The sequence below is a fragment of the Diplotaxodon limnothrissa genome, linkage group LG9 (assembly GCF_057381915.1).
Source record: "Diplotaxodon limnothrissa isolate DT_005_m linkage group LG9, D_limnothrissa_male_GT1.1, whole genome shotgun sequence".
Lineage (NCBI taxonomy): Eukaryota > Metazoa > Chordata > Actinopteri > Cichliformes > Cichlidae > Diplotaxodon > Diplotaxodon limnothrissa.
The window spans coordinates 18,379,902-18,399,151 of NC_140604.1; the positions used below are offsets into that span (position 1 = coordinate 18,379,902).

General features: G+C 38.9%; 1 protein-coding gene across 1 annotated transcript; it reads left to right on the top strand.

Moving 5' to 3' along the window:
* The first annotated feature begins 316 nt into the window (after positions 1-316).
* On the top strand, positions 317-10,910 carry tfr1b (transferrin receptor 1b). The gene is made up of 19 exons (XM_085362051.1): positions 317-377; positions 2,314-2,368; positions 2,597-2,804; positions 2,924-3,095; positions 3,206-3,343; positions 3,698-3,782; positions 3,939-4,061; positions 4,388-4,483; positions 4,591-4,730; positions 4,919-5,088; positions 5,183-5,302; positions 5,394-5,479; positions 5,574-5,637; positions 5,815-5,882; positions 5,963-6,030; positions 7,893-7,983; positions 8,101-8,328; positions 8,417-8,551; positions 9,415-10,910. The coding sequence occupies exons 2-19, from the start codon at positions 2,336-2,338 to the stop codon at positions 9,625-9,627; spliced, it is 2,238 nt and encodes a 745-aa protein (XP_085218177.1). The 5' UTR covers positions 317-377; positions 2,314-2,335; the 3' UTR covers positions 9,628-10,910.
* Positions 10,911-19,250: the final 8,340 nt, after the last annotated feature.

A 19,250-nucleotide genomic window follows, 5' to 3' on the forward strand; every position in this document is an offset into this window, starting at 1 on the left:
ACTATTATGTCATGCAATTTAAAAAAAAATCATGTGAAAAAAATACATATACATTTATTAGTATCACAAAGTTACAGTTTAAAGGTGTAATTTTTGGAGGCAGAAAAGCTCTGTTTAATGTTTTCTTTATCCAAACTTATTAAACATACGTAACAAAAAAAACAAAACCCAAACAACTAAAAAAAATCAGTAAATTTTCCTGAGATAATTTTAAGTTGTTCATTAAATTATACTTGTACAGATGTATAACACATTTCTCCGCACATCAAATCACAGGCTCTGCGCATGTGTGTTAACAGACGACCCGGAAGTGGCACAGCTTTATAAAGAAAGGAATCTTTTCAGTAAGGAGGCGGACGTTGTAGAACGTCGAGAAGGTGAGAGTCCTCGCTTTGGTCTTATAATAATCAATCAATCATTCGCGAATGTATTTTAATTTTGAAAAGAAAGCCTTTTCTTTAGCTGCAGTGCGTTTCATTCGATTCCTGTGAAGCAATGACTCAGAATATGTGTTAAACGAACGTTTTGCTAATGATCTTAATAGTGTGCAATGTCACCTGGCTTTTCAATGCACTCTCTTGCCACCATGTTTCACTGTTATAGTTAGCCGTAAAACATATATGTAATGCTTTTATTTTTGCCCAATCTTAATAATAACAACGCATTCTGCGTTATTATTAAGATTGGGCCTGCAAGTGTAAGTTCACTTAGAGCTGGTACATGATGTAACCTTCAGGAACCACTCCCCAACGGCTTCTTGTTTTAGAACTTTATTTATTTATTTAATGAACTTTATTGGACAAACAAAGAGTATACAACATACAAACAGATGAAGTATACAAAAGAACAGAACATGAACACACAAAACCAGGGCTAAAATTCTTGCTTCATTCCTGCTTGCTCTGGTAATGTTTTATAAATGTATGTAAGCCTTATCCTTAATGGAGGGAGGATTTATTTGAAGATCATTGAATTAAACTATGTTACTTGCTGGCTGTAAGATGCACTGCAGCAGGAAGTACTTGTATTATCTGCAGGCTGACAAAATGTCTTCAAAGGACGTGACACATGGGGAAATCTTCCTCCTTTGAGTAAACCACACATGGCATGTTTCAATAGAAAGATTAGTAAATACGGTAACTCATAAGGAAGCAGACATCATTTAGATAGCACAAATATTTTTAGCTTATTTTTTCAGTATATATTTCCTGGTTACGTTCTTGGTGTTTTTAAATGCCAAAAAAAATGATGAAACGTTTTTGTTGTGTGGTGCCTTTATGTGATAAACTTGGTCACTGATATTAGTCGACCAACAATTACAGTTTTTTTTTTTTCTGATGTTTGCTGGTATGATAATGTTCCATAGTTTCATTTCAGTACAGTTTGTCCAGCAGAGAGACATAAACTATTACATCTTTAGTACTGGCTGTAATATTACTCCCCTGTAAGTTGATTAGAAAACTAAACATTGCTAGTATGAACCACTCGTGCCAACCATTGGGTGCGCTGGTTAACTGATGGATGTAATATATTAAGAAGCAGGCTGCTCCTGTTTGTTACAGGCCCACATCTTGTAGATGAGAGGGCTGGATAGCAGAAAGAGATGCTGTAATTCTGCACTGCACAGATCTCATTCTTCCCTTATACAGAGTATATAGTTAAACAGATTCTCACTCTATATGCACTTTGATCCACATAGTGTTAATAAAACAAATTTCAACAACAAACAGCACAGCCTTCATAAGGTGACACAGTATTGTATGCCAAGCAGAGCTGTAAACTGCATGGTACTGTAAAGACAATTGAATACTATTCTTTATCCTTATTTTACTTGAGAACTGGCTCAATTACTTATTTTCTGTTAACTTGTCGTCTGTGCGGGACCACAGGAGACAGCCCCTGCAGCTCTGCGCTGGCTTTTTTTTTTTGATACCAGATGTCCTTCCTGACCCCCTAAGGGATTTGTGTCTCCTCCATTATCGTCCAAGTCTTTCCTGCACATATTTGCATTCTTTGCATTCCCAAAAACAACCAGAAAAGCCAAATCCTGTGTGATCCACAGCTCAGATAGAGAATACCGTGTATATAAAACAAGGTTTTACTGTATATAAAATAAGGTTTTTAAGGCAGTTAGTGTAGAGGAAACACTCCACCCAGCAATTCCATGAATAGCTGCTCTGTTACCCGACTTGCTGCACGTCCTCCTTTTTCTTTTTTTCCCCCCCGCTCCCTTCTCTCTCGTGCGCTCTCCTGGCCTCTCTCTCTTTGCTGCCCACTGCCTCATCGCCTCTTTGTTCTATATTCTGTTTTTAGAACAACAACAAAACCAGGAGCGATGGATCAGATGAGATTGGCGTTTAACGGCGTGGTACGTTCACAGCCTACATTTTGCACATTGTCACGTCTTTATCATTGTTTGTATCATGAGCAAACTGATAAAACGGAAGGAATCGCAAAGTGACAAGCTTTGTTTAGCTTTTTTGTTTGTTTGGTTTTTTTTTTTTTTATTAAAAACAACTGTAGCATTGTCACTACTTATGGAGCTGCTGAATCTGGAGCATGTCGCTCTCATAGTTTTCACTCTGATCTTCTCCAGGTTAGAAGTGTGCGTTACAGCAGGTTCCCCCTGCAGCCCACAGAGAATGGAGAAAGGCATCTGGAGGTCAAACTGTCTGAAGATGGCACTGAGGAGTTTACAGACGTGGAGGCCGAGGGCTCACCAAGCTTCAGGCCGGCACCTCAAAATTATAGCCGGTGTTCCATTGCCTTCCTGCTCCTGGGAACCCTGCTGATATTGATCGTTGGTAGGTTATGCTCTGAAAACCTCTTATACTAATCCAAGTCTACAGAAAGGAAAATGACTCTTTATGTACTTTGTATGTATTACATTTTAATCGGTTTTGGTGTGTGCTGTGTCTTCCAGGCTATCTGGTTGGTTATATCAGTCACAGTAAACCTAAAGTGGAGTTGCTGAACTGCAGCCCAGTGACACAAGCTCCGGTTGCACAACCTGCAGAGGTTGAGATGGACTTCAAGAACATCTCTCAACTTCTTGCGAGGAAAATGACCAGGGAGGCCTTTCAAAAGACTCTAGGGTACACTGAATACGCACACACCTTCAAACCAAACACACATTTAATGTCAATCATTTCAAGACTAAACTGAGATGCCAACAGAAAAAGTAAATAAGATGTCCTTTCTGCAGGGACTTTGAAAATCCCGGGTGTTCAGCAGGAAGTGATAAAGACATGAGTTTGGCAAACAGCATCTTTGATGAATTCAAGAAACTAGAGATGGATCCCTGGACAGACATCCACGATGTTCAGCTGCCGATCCCAGACAGGTACCTGGAACTTTAAAAAAAACAAAACGTTTTTTATTTAATTAAATGATTGTGGCATTAATTCAGAGGGAGGCTTTCTATCTCTGTGATTTCCTGATTTGAGTTTTGCACACCAAACTGTTTAGTGTAAAAGGAGGAGTTACAAAATCAAAAAAAATAAATTCTACAAATTACACCTGGATTTGTCCATTGACATTTTCTAATGCTTCATTATAAGTTGTATATTTGTTAAATAAACACTGGAACACACATGCATGTTTGTGACGAGAAATGGATTGAAATGTCACAAACCTGTAAAATAAAGTGTGTCCAAGGAAAATAATTTTTAACAGGTTCTTGCCTTCTCCTTTGCAGCCAGAATCCAAACAAGGTTCAGTTTGGTTCAGAAGATTTCAGCCTTACTGGGTATCTGGCCTACAGCGCTACAGACAGAGTTCAGGTGAGCCTAAAGCTTTGGCAAAGAACCACCTTAGTTTCACTTTCTGAAACCTGTGACACAAACCACGAATGTCAGAAGATTTGTAGTTAGGACTGTTGTTCAGAAACCTTGTGTATCTTGTTAATTTAACTAACTGCTATTAATTGGTATTTACAGGGCAAACTTGTGTACGGCAACTATGGGCGTAAAGAGGACCTGGATATCGTGAATAAAAATAAGGTTGAGTTAAAAGGCTGCGTGCTGCTCGTCCGTGCTGGAAAGATCAGTTTTGCAGAGCAGGTATGTGTGCATGATGAAGATGGTGTAGGTAGGGCAGCAGAGTGAAGCGTTAGAAAAATGAATTCTACTTGTGAGTAACTCAAATTTAACTGCAACTTTGAGGAAATGGGTTCAGTTACTCACAGCTGGTTGTCAAAGTTTTCTTTAAATTGAAAAACTTTCAATTTAATTCAGCTTAAACTTTTATCTTTTACATTGATCAGCCTTCACTTGGAAGGCTTTGAGATTCATTTACATTAAGGAAGCTGACGAGCAGGTTTTGTTCCAGGAACAAAATTTAGTTTTTTGTTTTTTTTTTGTTTTTTTTTTTCCTCCCCTTCTTTCAGGTGGCCAATGCTGCAGATAGAGGGGCGTCTGCTGTTCTGATCTACCCCGATGAAGCTGATTACAATTATGTAGCTGACACTGTGCTCTATGGACATGTGAGTTTGTAAAATAAGTCAAGTAGGCAGTAAAGTGTTGTTTTGTTATGATAGTGGAATTTCCCCCCCCCCCTTTACCTGAATCTGTGTTTTCATGTCCCCTTCAGGTCCATCTGGGCTCAGGTGACCCCTACACCCCTGGATTCCCCTCCTTTAACCACACCCAGTTTCCCCCAACTCGGTCATCTGGCCTCCCCGAAATCCCAGCCCAGACTATCACCCGCAGTGTTGCTGTAAAACTTCTTCAGTAAGGCCACACACAGATCAATGCAGACATGAACAGTGTTCTACAGATTAAGAAACATTCATGTTTACCCGCTGTGTGATGACCATGATGATCATGGCTCAGCATCAGTTAAACAGGACAGCTGCCAGACACCTCAGTTCAGTATATATCTGCCACAGTTAAAACTTTTTTCATTTGTGTTCTTTTAGGAAAATTGGTGGTCCTGAACCAGATGAAACAAGTGGTTTTAAAGGTGGATTCAAGCAAGTGTCTTACAGGCTGGGAGGCGTTGAGAACATCACTGTTGAGGTCAACAACAAGCTGGTGAACAAGGAGATCCATAATGTGTTTGGGGTGATCAAAGGATTTGATGATCCTGGTAAGACTAAACTTTTATTTGGCGTGACTTAGCTTTTGCTTAGTCTTAGGCCAAGACGTGTGACATTAAGATGGATTTGTTCATGAATCTGCAGATCGCTACATTGTACTGGGAGCTCAGAGGGATGCCTGGGGTAGCGGCTACGCCAGAGCCACTGTTGGCACCTCAGTACTGGTGCAGCTGGCCAAAGCTTTCCGTGAAATGGTCGAGAATGGTAAGGAATAAAAACAAAATGCTATACAAACAACAGTTGGTGGGACTGGGTACACTGGACTGCAGTGCAAGAAGTATCATGTCGTCTATAGATGGGTTCAGGCCCAAGAGAAGCCTGGTGTTTGCGAGCTGGAGTGCAGGAGAATATGGAAGTGTTGGCGCTACAGAGTGGCTGGAGGTGAGAACTGAATACCTTTTGAAAGGAAATGCCTGCTGTGTTGATAGTGTTTTAACATGTCTCATCTGTTTGTTTGTTTTGTTTCCTTTTTAAGGGTTATATGGCCTCTATTGACAAAAAAGTGTTCACCTACATAAGCCTGGATGGGGTTGTCATGGGTATGTAGACAAATTTACACATGCAGGACATCTCAGCACTTAAACGGTGGCATTTGTCAGTTGACCTCTTTTTGTGTGTGTGTGTGTGTGTGTGTGTGTGTGTGTGTGTGTGTGTGTGTGTGTGTGTGTGTGTGTGTGTGTGTGTTTTTTCTTTTTTTCTTTTCTCTCCTTTACAAGGTAAGGGGGGCTTTATGGCCTCAGCAAGTCCACTGCTCTACAGCCTCCTTGAGACCACGATGAAAGAGGTATTACACTGATTCATAGTGATACACGTTTCGTACAAATGGATAGTTTGTGCTGACTGTAATCTGCCTTGTTCTTAAAGGTTAATAGTCCTGTTGGTGCTGGCACGGTGTACAACATGGCAGGAGAAACAATGTGGGAGGCTAATGTGTAAGTAGGAAACCAGTGTAGTGAAATGAACCACAGTGCATAAAACTTTAGTCAAGTAATAGAGAGGAACACTCTTGCATATGAAGGGTACAAATGGATTTACTATAAACAGGCCCCTGGACAATATTTGACTGATGATGATTGATTGTACTCTGAGATTGCACACCTTCATTTATTAAACTATCTGGCTGATGAGCTAGTCCTAAAACATTAAATATACATTTGCAAGTCGAAGCTTTTATGTAGGCAAAATTAAAGTGTGTGTGTGAGTGAGAATATGTATATTTTCAAAGTTGGCAAAGGTGATCTTTAGGGCTGCCACGATTAGTCGACGTAATCGTGATTAGTCGACTATCAAAATCGTCGACGACTGATTTAATAGTCGACGCGTCGTTTGAAGCTTTGTAAGATCACAAAAGATGCAGGAATAAGTAGTAGGATTTAAGAGTGTAATAACGGACTGAAACAGAAGATGGCAGCACTGCATGTACAAGGATGCCAGCTGCCGTTAAATCCCGAAGAAGTAGCTCTGTCCCAGAATTCATAGCACAGCCCAGCTCAGTTTCCAACAATGGCGGCAGCTAGTTAGTTTTAATATTACTCTTATTATTCTTTCTGGGTCACAAAATAAACGTTTAACATATTTTCAGGCGAGAATGTAGCTGTGTAAACCTCAAATATCGGCTCAGTTTATCAGGACACCACATATTTTCAAAAGCGCTCTGACGTTTTCGGAGACGTCTGTTACCCACTAGCTCGATAGCTAGCCGGGGGCAAGGCTCACTAGAGCCCGTGAGAACACCGGACTCCTGGCAAATCGTTTTCAAACCCACCGCCATCTTTCACTAATCAGGTTAAACATGATATACAAGTCATTTAGATAACTTAAAAATGTTATTGTTTGGCTTTTTTTTTTTAGTATTTTATTTGTTCCTGAGTAAATCTGTTTGGCTGAGATTAAAGTTATAGTTTTTACACAGCTGAATAAAAGTCAGACAACTGATTATCAGAAGTGTGAGATGCTCGAGAATATACTCCGGTGTCCTGTTAGATTTTAGATAGCAAGGAGTTTATTAAACACCACCGAAACAAACTATCATCTTGTCTTTATTTTTAGTTAGCACATACCTTAAACACTTAAAGCTGTAAGCTAATGATAGTTATATAAGAGCAGATGCTGCTAGTGCAATAAGCTGTACGTTTTACGTCCAATGGATGATGATCTGATTAGTCGACTAATCGCAAAAATAATCGGTGACTAGTCGACTATCAAAATAATCGTTTGTGGCAGCCCTAGTGATCTTAAATAGTTTGTACAGTAAAACGACTCTAATAATCAGTGAAATCTGATGTTCTTTAAGCTTGCAAATTTCTGCCAGTTATCAGAATCCAGGTATTTTCACATGTTGGTGCAGTTTTATAACCACCCTCTTGAGACAAAAGCTTGAGCTTCACACGGCTCTGAATGCCATAACGAGTGGAATATTGCTTAATATGGTCATCCCAGGTATTCCGGTTGTAACCCCAATCCACCTGTTGTTCGAAAGTGGGGAACCAATTGGAAGTAAGGAAGAGGAGCTAAAATGGCTCGTTTCAGACAGGATGAGCTGAGTGACTACACAAAGGCTCTGTATAAGATTAAAAAATATTAATAAGTGTGAGTCCTACAAAGCTGTTCTACTAGAGCCAAAAATAAGTATAATTGGCCCCTTTAAAATAACTGTCTAAACACTTATAAAAATGACTCTAAAGCAGTTATTTCATAGCAGATAATCAGGGATTACTTTGTTTCTTTCTGTTTTACCCATCTACAATAACTTTTTTTTTTCTTTTTCTTCTTCTTCTTCTTTCCCTGCATGCAGAATGAGACCGATGACAATAGATGACCCAGCCTATCCCTTCTTGGCTTTCTCTGGAATTCCCTCAGTCTCCTTTCACTTCATCAAACCAAATGTGAGGGGTGGTTCATTTATATATTTAAAAAAAAAAAAAAAAAAAGTCTGCTTGTCGTTTTAAACATTAAGCAAACAGTGATGTGTATTGAACTGTCTGTATGTTTCTCCACTTAAGTCTGAGGTCTACACTTATTATGGCACTCAATTGGACACCATGGACCAACTTAACTATGAAACCAACAATCAAACCAACGAGATCACGGCGATAGCAGCGCAGTTTGCTGGTCAGATGGCCCTGCACCTGGTTCACGACCACCTGCTGAGCTTGGATGTGAACCGGTACAGCAAAACTCTCACCAAGGCTGTGGCGGGCGTCTACAAACACATCCGGCTGCTCTCGCAGGTTGGCGTCTTCCTGACTCTTTTTTGTTTCATTTTTATCCATGTTATGAATTTCATGTGATTAAGAATATTTGTTTTGTCTGGTGAAGGATTTGAGTCCCAGCTGGTTGAACCGTGCACGAGGCTCCTTCCAGCGTGCTGCCAGTAACCTCTACAATGACATTGCCAACACCAACTTGGATGACAAAGAAGCCTGTCGAATCTTCAACAACAGGATCATGATGGTAATGCATGTATTACAAGACCTCTGCTGGGTCGTGTGTTGTAATTTAAAAAAACTATACATTTTGAAAATACTTTTCTGCTCCATACCCCTCATTTGTTCAGGTTTGATGAACCTCAATCTAATTTGTCTCTCCCCTCTCATTCCTAATTTTTGTAAGTTGTAATACCTAAAGCTCAACTGTGAGCTTGACGAGCATGCAAAACATCTGTGGCCCTAGTTTTCCTCTTTTACTAAAAGAGGAAAACTAAGGCCACATGGAATTGTAAGCTCAGTCAGTTTATAGATGTCACAGATGCTGACAGACCAAGCTTGGCGTCTGTGTTGCAGTGCTGTGCTCGCATCAGAAAATGTTGGTTTACACAAGATTGTCATTAACCAAAAGCTCAGACATGCCATTTTGTTACTTAGCAGAAGAATTTTAAGTTCAAACAAACAAAACAAAAAAACTACAAGATGCTGGATTTTGTATTTTAATTACAAAAAAAACTAGTGATGTGGTTTGACCCAACTTAAAATATTGTGCAAAAAATCTTGAGCACAATATTCTAAGGTTCCTTGCTTTATATTTTGATAGAAGAAATGGTAAGTGGGTGCATCGATTTATTGCAACGTGCAAACATGCATGGCATGGAAATGCATGCAATCTACACAAGTGGCCGACGTTGTTTTATGGCACCTTATCTGTTAGTTACTGTGTAGTGACGTCCTGGTGTCTTATATCCCAGCTGATGGAAATGAATAAAAAGCTGGGACTCTTTTTCTACACCTAGTCTAGCATTCTTTTCTGGAACCACAAGGAAAAAATGAGCAAGAGCTATTCTGTAGTTACTAATTATGTGAATTTTTGTTTTTTAACTAAAGGTTGAGCACAGCCTCCTCTCCCCATACGTCTCACCTGTTAAGGTTCCCTTCCGTCACCTACTGTTTGGCCGAGGCTCCCACACTCTGGCGTCCATTGCTGAGACTACTGACGTGGATGAACTCCACACCCAGCTGGCCTTAGCCACCTGGAACTTGCAGGGATGTGCCAATGCCATGGTGGGAAACATCTGGGACCTCGATGAAGAAATTTAAATTGGTGGGACGCAGAGATGTGAGGGTGGGAGTTGTGTGTTTGCATGTGTATTTTTTGGAAAGTAAATCATAGCGCTCCAATATCAGCACTTAAAAGCACAAGCCGTTAATCAGAAACCCCAACCTTTGTTATAGGCTCATGCTCAGATTTCAGGGGAATTCAAATCAATTCCACAAATAGTCTCGAAGAGGACAGTGTTAAAGTGTAGGGCTGAAGACTGTGAACAAGGATTACTTGAAGAAATGAAATGCTACTGACAAATCCACCTCCTCTCAAGTAGACTCGAAGCCCTTGCTGCGACCACTTGCCATCAAAGCACTAAAAGACCTTATATGTATTTGTTTTTTTAATTATTTATCAGTGGCAGTGTCCACTATAAAGCTGTTTGTCTTTTTATACGACATTATCGGAAGCAGTGTCTTCCATAATTATGACGGTTATACTGTCGAAACCTACGGCAGTATCTGCTACAGAAATGACTCCAAATGTTGCTGGGAAAAAAAGACCCAGATAAAGTTTAATCTTTCTACCCTCTTTTTCTTCCTTTAGCGTTGAGCTGCTGTAAAAGCAGGCTTTCACAAATAGACTGACATAAGTGCATCTGTGGAGAAATTAAGGGTATAAAAAATTGTATCTTGGTAGATTAAAAAAAAATGTATTTAATGAGATTTTTCCAATGCCTGACTAAAGCTGGCAAGGAAACAAAAAAATTGTCTGCAGTTTGTGGAAAATTGTTTATTTATCACAAGCAAAGAGGTTTATTCTGCAATTGGTGACAAAGTGAATGTCAAATAAGGTTTAAAAAAAACAAAAGCAATGCAGGCACAATACTAAATCCTCCGAGCTCAAAGAGACCTTTATGTTGCACTGTCTACTTTGGAGCATTTAATGAGTTGTAATATTTTTATCGGGAGCAGTGCCTTCCATAATTAAACCGCATTATCGGGAGCAGTGCCTTCCATAATTAAACCGCATTATCGGGAGCAGTGCCTTCCATAATGATAAACAGTGACGGTAGTTTTTGCCTACCATTGTGTGTTTTTTGTATACGTGTATTTATCGAGAGCAGTGTCTCTCATATTTCACTTGAAAAGTGGAACAACTTATCGGGAACAGTGTTTCCCAGAGTTTTATACTTTATTTATTTGTTTTGGGCTTTTGTTTTGTGTGCATATAGGTATTGTCCTTCATAGAGTGTGTGCACTCTTCTGGTTCCTACTGTTTTTGTTTGTGCATACATTTCCTCTTTAATACTATTTCTAATCATAGTGAGCCTCATCTGGGCAGGTCGAGGTAGAAAATGAGGACATTATTCCAAACGGCGCATAAACAAAGTCATCTAGATGAGGTGGTGGGAAAAGCAATTTGTCATTTGTATTGGTTATAAATCAGCTAGGAAAAACTCAATACTCACATTTCTAACTTTTCAATATGAATTGATAGTTCTGTGTCTATAGGGTTATTATAATCAGTAGGGGCTCATAGCCAATTAGGTTTAAATTGTGGCACCAATAAAAGTATACCAGTGTCAGTACCTGCATCAGATTCACAATTTTGCTCTTTGAGTTTAATCAGTTTTTCTTAATTTAATCAAATTGTAACTTGCTGATCCTCAAGGAGAAGTGGTTGGGAAAAGGAGAAAGGGGCTACACACCTAAATCTACCCTGCAGTAGCATATTGAAGCTTTTACAGGGTCTCGCTCTTTTAATAGCTGTGATGTCTATAACTACATTATTACTTTAATGTGACTTAGGCTTGCCTATCCTTCAAGGTTATTTTAAAATTCCGACATTTAATTGACATAACAGGGAAACTGCTGCTTTCATTATCATTTTTTTTTTTTTTTTTTTTTTAATTACCTACTGCCTTCCCAGTGAATCCAGTCCATATGAGGCTTTTACTGCTTATACAATAATTCTAAGCACTGGAGGATGTTGAAATGAGTGCACTATAATCATTAAAGTTATAGCAACAAACCTGGTCTGTTAGCCTTGTGACCTCAAAACCTCTTTTCTTTGTTAGTGACTGAAAACACAAATGAATTCACTTGCATGGGTTTTCTCCTCACTGCATGTTACTAAAGTATAGCTCAGAGTGGAACAATATTACAGTTTCACTTGTCCAAATTAAATTTATTTGTGGTTGTTTGATCATAATTCCAACCTTTTGAATTGTTATCCCTGAATTAGTAGAGTTATAACCGTCAAGTTAAAATGTCATAAATCAGTACAGGATATTAAAAGCTACTAATCGTATCAAAAGGATCAGTCACTGAAAAACTGTTTCATTATTTAAGCGATTTCATTAGTTCAACTACTCCTGTATTATCTTGCATCCATTACAAGAATAAGTTTCTCCACATCCTGAACTAGAAATGTGATCATTAGAAAATTTGTTTTGGCTCACTGTATTGCTGAAAAATACTGAGACTGATTTCTGTACTTCAGATGTTGTTGACATTCTTTATCGTGACATCCATGTTCAGTAGAAAATTGTAATAAACCCTTTGGCTTAGCATAAAGACTGTCTCGCTCCTTCATTGTCTTAATCCTTACGGTTTATGTTATAGCTAAAGGCAGGTTCAGCTTTGAGGGTTTTTTTTTAAAAGTTTTTCTCCCTCTTCAGATGTTCAGTAAATTGAAGATTTACTGAACTAATTTTCTCATTAATAATTTTAAATTTCAATCATGACTGTAGCTTGTGTAAAATAATTTTAAAAAGACAAATTTGTTTTTAGAGAAACTTTTGGTGTACCTCAAGAGTTTTGCAAGTAACCCTACATCGGACAACCGATATAAATCAAATACTTGCCTCCAATTTAATGAAGTAATGGTAAAGAGGACGTAAAAATTAGCGGGAAATAAAATAACTTCTGTAACGTGTGCTTTTACTTTGAAAGTTGAATTTCTAAACAAGATGTGCTGTTATTTTGGTGAGTTCCGTCTTCTGACGTGTCGTGACGCTCTGAAATCCCTGCACGCTCACTGGGAAGCGTCCCGGAATTAACGGAGGAAAGAGACGGAGATAACGGTTCAGGTGAATTTCACAGATACCCGATAAACGGCACGGCTGAGTACGGCGGGCAGAGTGAGGAGTGACCGGAGGAGAGGGACAGTCCCCTCCGGAAAGCCCGTCGTTTTAGGTCGGTACGATGGGGGTCATCTCTGTTGCTCTTTCTTGGATATGGTTTTTGTACATGTTGTACCAAAACAAACACGTTAAGTTCATAAATAAAAAAATTACAAGCGAACAATAGTGGAAAAAGTATAAAACAGTGTAAAAAGGGGGTGTAATATTATTAGCCTTGGCTCTTCATTGTATTGGGACGAGTGTGTGTCCACTTAGGGCTAATCAGCTTTAGGCTGACTGACTGAGAAGATGAATTAAAATCTTTTCTGCTCTCAGCATGAGAGAGATGCTATCTGCTTACTCTCAACTGTTTATCTGACTGATTTAACTTTATGTGGAACTTTTACAAAAACATAAAGCAATCTTATCTTTAGTCACGAATAAAGGGCCAGCCCACTATATGTACATGTCAGTTTATCAGTGTGCAGCTGCACTAAATAGTCTTGCAATGTCTGGTGTGGTTCTGCAGGGCAGGGATGTTATTTTACACTGTGGGCCGCATGCAGCCCACTTGGATCAGAACAGACCTCTTTCTGTCAGTGTAAACTACACGTTCAATCTGAGATATCTCAATATAAGAAAAAAGAAGTGCAGTTTCAGCAGTAGGGCACAGTTTTTCTACACAATAACAAAATGCTGTAGTAAATGAAAGTAACCATTACCACTAAACTTTGGGCTTAATTTGTAAGAAATAAGCAAAAGGGTGAAATTACAGAAAAAGTTCTGGGCACAGACTGTTCTGTGGTTACAAAATGTATTATTTGTTTTGAAATTTCAACAGTCGATAGTGAAAAAACAATAACTTTTATCTGATTTAAGTCTTTATCTACTATTTAAAGTCCAAAACTTATGTATCCTTCACATTTTCCAAAGCCTTCCAGGGGGCCTGAGCTTTGCCGTAGCGATTCTGGACCTGGGCCTTAGTTCTGACACTCCTGCTTAAGAGGACGCATTAGAAACTACCATATAAGTAGAGAAAGATTACAAACACAACTACCAAACACATTCATTAGTCATTTTTGGACTAGAGAGCATTTGTCAATCAGCCAGTAAAGTAACAGCTGTGAAATGCAGAAAATCCTGTACACTATGAATTCAAACACACCTCCTGCCATATGTTAATGAGATGCAATAGTGTGAAAGACTGTCTATGATCACTTGAATTAGTATTCAAACAGTTAACAATTTTAAACCCTAAAATAATCATTTTACACTTTAAAATCTTTTTTTAAAAGAGTTCATTCTCAAACAATTGACTTTCTACACTCTTTCTCAGCGATGAGGCAGCAGGTCTGTCTGAGCCTCCCCCGTGGTGACAATATGGGCACAGCCTGTTCCTGCGTGCTCGTTTTCACCTCCTGCACAATTTCTACCGGCTGTTGCTTCTGAGAGTTTTTCTGCTGCTCTCTTCACAGCAGCAGATGGAAATTTTTGTTGAAGTGTTTTGTTTTTTTCCTTTCTTGTTAATAGTTTTGACACTGACTTGCTCTCCGTCTCTCTTTAACTTTGTGTAGATGTGGAGTCCCTTCATCCATGGCTGCAGCCAGATGACCTCCAGTGACTCCACCAGAGGACCCCTGCAGGGTGCGACAGATAAGCCAAAACATTATGACCGTTCACAACCAATTCCACTAAATGCCTCAAAGTAACTGAGGGTGGTCTCTGCTGCCTCAGGTTACCTTTAGAAGTGCAGATCTTTATGGTTTGGAGCTGTTTGGACTAGCACTGTGTGTATTTGGAAGTTGGTTATAGGAATAAATATTAATGTACATTCTCAGTTCCTACTAATTACTAATGCCTCATCTCTCTCAACACATAGAACCATCAGATTTCGATTCACTATGCAGTAACATCTAGAAAGAATCTGATTGTTCAGCTTCATTTATTAGCATGGAAATTATTCCAAATACACTGCATACCTGGATTGGAAACATACAGTTAAACATTATGAGTCATGGTTTGGCCTCCCCAGTAACATTATTGAAACTAGAGACTTTATAAAAGAGAGACACGAGACTCAACAAATCCTGAATATGAGAAGTTTGTAACTCTAATAATGGCCGTCAACCTCACCTGTCTCCCAACAGCCAATCATATTGTTGCACTGACATATATCCATTTGTTATGGAAGTAAAAAATCAGCTGAGTGTCCTTATTCCTCTCAGCTTCCTGTGTCTATGGGATGAGCCATGAGTCATTGATCATATCCTAACTTTGGACTGAGCTGTTAAAGAAGCTGTAATGTGTAACTTTCAGCATGCGTGGTAAAAGTATAAGCTAAACTAAAAAAAAACAAACTCGTGCAATATTTATATTTATATCCTGCTGACCCTTGAAAGTGAGCTTATGGTTCTCATTCATCCATTTAGTCGCCTAGAGATATGACCAAAATGTCTGTGGTAAGATTTGTTTCTATAAGGAGTTTGCTGTGACAGTTATATTTTACTCTTTTCAGTAGGGCAATATGGCCAAAAATATTTATCACGATATATATTTGAACATTTGCAATAATGATATAACTGACGATATAATTGACGCGAGACAAAAAACTTTACAACTCTGCAACTTTATTAGTGCAAAAAAACCCCCATCAATGTATTTTTACTTAAACAAGCAGCTGTTTTTTTATGTGCATTAAAGTTATATAAAAATGTAACAGTGCAAATGCAAATTCCTTGCTGACAGTTTAACCAAAAGGCATTTCCAGTGGAAATTGGCCGACATATCCTGAGCAGAACCATGTAAAATATCCACAAAACTTAAGGTTATACAGGTTATACACACACAATACGGTAATATTATGTTGAAGCACAGCACGTATCACTCAGCGAGGCTCCTGACTACGGTAGCCATAATGCTCGGACAATCCATCAAGCGGTGCGGCTTCGTAGCTTCAAAGTTGTACTAAAACATTTTTTGACAGATTTTCGAGCGCTGTGTACCACATAAAATGGGTTCGAGGTCAGTAAGCACAACCAGAATTCATACATAAGGCACTGTCGATTTTTCAGAAAATCAAAGAATTTTAAGAGCGACTTAGATTCCGAAAAACACGGTAATAACGACGGGCCGCTTGCATGCTCTACCAAAAAATGTGCTTTGTTGTGTATCTGACGGACGAAAGCCAAACCAGTTCCACACCACTGAAGTTGCAGCATTTTTACAAACCAATTCTGGTTCATCCGTTTCATTTAACGATCCGCTTTCGCCCTTCTCATTCTCCGTCGCTGCCTTACTTTTTCTGCCATGTGCGTATGAAAACAAAGGCACTGCACATGCGCGTTTTACCCATATTCTATCGCCATATTCCATTTTGTTATCATTCCTTTTTTTTTTTGCGGCTGTCCCGTTTGGTTCTTTTGTCATCAGAATTCTTGTCTAAAGGTGAGGAAAGATGCCCAACGGATTTACTTTACCAAATTGACCATCCCAGCCTTGCTGTAGTGGTCTATTTGATTCACCTTTTATTGTTTATTTTATTTATTTTTTATTTTCACTTGCTAGATATGGGACAGACTTGAATGAGGAAAAGAAAAGGGAGAAAAGAAGAGGGGAAAAAAACAGTGGAGAAGAGGGACGGGGATAAAGGGCAAAAAAACTAACCAACTAAATAAGCAGACAAAAAAAAATACATATATCGATCACCTGGATCACCTGTTGAGAAAGAAAAAAGAAAACAAGCAGAAGAAAACGAGAGCAATAGAATAAACAACATCACGATGATATATGGGAATATAACAGTAGCTACTAAATATTAAACATTATTGTGCAGCACGTAATATCGACATTTTCTTATCATTCCTAACGTTATACCAGTATTATGAACTGTATGATATGGCCCAGCCCTACTTTTCAGTTTACTAATTTTCATCTGTTTGCAGTAAGACCAGCAATATTTCACCTGCATTAAATCACAATCATGTTTACATTTCCCTTCTTGACTGGAACATTTGGATCAGTTTTAAATCATATAACAAGCGATTAAATTACACAAGATCATGAGAAAAATCATGTTGACACCTCATGACCCTGATGAAGGCCACAAGCCGAAACGCGTTGGTCAATTATTAAAGTTGTTCATCTTCCTTCAAGTGTTGCTGGAGTTGCTGCATTGTGGCCTCTTTCACAGAAAGAAACCAAAACCTCAAACTTTTTATCTCATTAACTCTAGTGACCAAATATTTGGTGTAACATTTGAATTAGTTATGAAATTGCAGAAGAAAACTGTTGTTTTCTTTCCAAAGCACAGGCTGAATGAATCTCAAAGCTTTCTTTTCCTGCAGTGTTTTTTTTTCTTTTAAGGTGACTTATATCAGAAATATTGAAACACACAAACAAATATGGCAGGAAATTCTACCAGGTGCTGTTGAATTCATATCATGCTCTGCCTAAACCAGGACGGGCCAGGGATGAAATATGCAGAATAAATCCTCATCTGTGCACGTTGACAGTCCCGATTGAACCTCAGATATCTGATGCTAAGATGAGAGAAAAATTAAGCAGCCACTTCCCTCCTATTGCCACTGAACATAAGCTAAATTTAGCTCTCCTATTTTTGGACCATCACCCTCAATAAAACACATGATGCCGTGCAGAGATGAAAGATCTGCTTCTGTCCTCATTTAGGCCGCAGATGCGCCCACACACTCATACATGAGCATGAATGATCCAACCAGTGACTTCATGCACCAGTTAGCTCATCTTGCTGTCACATGTTGCTAATAGTAACAGCCCAGTTTCTCACATTTGCCTTTCTTTCATTTTTGAATTACAGCAGGATCTGCAGCACTGCACTTCAACACTGTTAACGGCTTTAACTGCCAAACAAGATGTACTTTGATATACGTAATCAGATCAGAAACTGTATATGGCAGCCCACCCACTTCTCAACCAGTTCAAACAAAGAAAAAGCCACACTGAGATCCTTTTATGTTAATAATATAAATTCAAAAAGAAAAGAAGAGAAAAAACAATCAAATGTTTTCCACAATAATTAGAGCTGCATAGAAAATAAATTATCTCATGGAGTAATTGATATTCTGATTTTCAGATATTATATCTGATCCAGCATCCATATGTTGTTGATAATCGTGAAATGTTTTTGGTTTTTTTTAATCTAGTTAAATAGCTAAAACATCTGTTTTAAGTCTGCTCAAATGAATTAAAACTGACTAATAAATTATATTTTGCTATAAACAGTATGAGTGTACACAGTAAATGCATAAAGGCTATGCAGTGTTTGCTGCTGATGTTAGGATTGCACCTAGACATGACAGGCAATGTAGCTTATATGCACAATTGTATATTTATTGCAAGTGAACTCTTTAGGAATATATATAAAAGAGGGAATGAGTGATATCCCAGATAATTTGGGTAATGATTTAGAATTCACCCAAAGCAAGCAGAAGACCATCTGTGAATGCATATTATATTGAACCTTGAATAAATAGGCTACGGTAGCAGAAGACCACACTGGGTTTCACTGTTGTCAGCTAAGAACAGGAACAACAGCAAACTGAGGCTTCAATTCGCACAGGCTGAGCAAAATTAGACAACAGAAGACTGGAAAAACATTGCCTGTTCTGATGGGCCTCGATTTCTGCCGTGACATTCGGATGGCAGGTACTGAATAGGGTGTAGCAGTTAAGGTTGGTGGTGGTGTAATGATGTGTTCTAGGCACACTTTGGGCTCCTTAGCCATTGTCCTTTCCATTCTTTGCCAGTGTTTTTTTGATCAATTAAACTCTAATTAAATAGTGATTAAATGCCTCACAGAACTATCTTAATTGCTTGTTGTGAGTCAAGACAAATTACGGTTGTCTTGACTCACAGCAGGACTATAATTTAAGACTGCTGTAGTAAAAGGAGGATTGTGACTTCCATCTGCACTAATTTAAATTCAGTGGTATAGCTTTATTCTGGGACACATCTCTAAGAGCAGGAGCAAGACCCCCACCCCCCGAGGCTGGGGTGGAGATGGTTTGTAATGTAAATTTTGCAGATATGCAGGAACTGTACACAATCTGAAGCAGCTTAAATAGCGCGCCCTATATGAGATTTGCTAATTGGATGTGCGGAAGCTTATCAGCTGAGGCGTCAGCTGATGTGATCTGGGATTGAGATCAGCTGATCTGCCTGGATTGTGACTGAGATTGACCTCATGATCTGCCTGAAACAGTACTGTGCTCGGTTAATATAGAACAGAGAAAAGCAGGAAATCCTCTCGTCTGCCAAACTGCAATCAGTGACTGTTTCACAGTTTTTACTTGACGAGAGATTTCAGCAACGTTTCTGACACTTCCTGAAATTGATGGCCACATCACGTTACCATCTTTTAGAAATGTTCTGCTTGTTTGGGTTGAGCTTAGCGCCTATGCCATCTGCATGTCAGAATCTATTAAATGCATGCTGGGAACTGTCTCCATCTCCTTTCTCTTCAGCCTGACCATCCATCTGTCCACCTATTTTTTTATCTGCAGTCTTTCCCCTCCT

Bases quoted from the DNA above. Each gene is read 5' to 3' on its own strand.
- tfr1b (XM_085362051.1), top strand. From the start codon at position 2,336: ATGGATCAGATGAGATTGGCGTTTAACGGCGTG. The intron at 3,783-3,938 runs GTGAGCCTAAAG...TGGTATTTACAG, and splicing joins GCGCTACAGACAGAGTTCAG to GGCAAACTTGTGTACGGCAA. The intron at 4,062-4,387 runs GTATGTGTGCAT...CCCTTCTTTCAG, and splicing joins AGATCAGTTTTGCAGAGCAG to GTGGCCAATGCTGCAGATAG.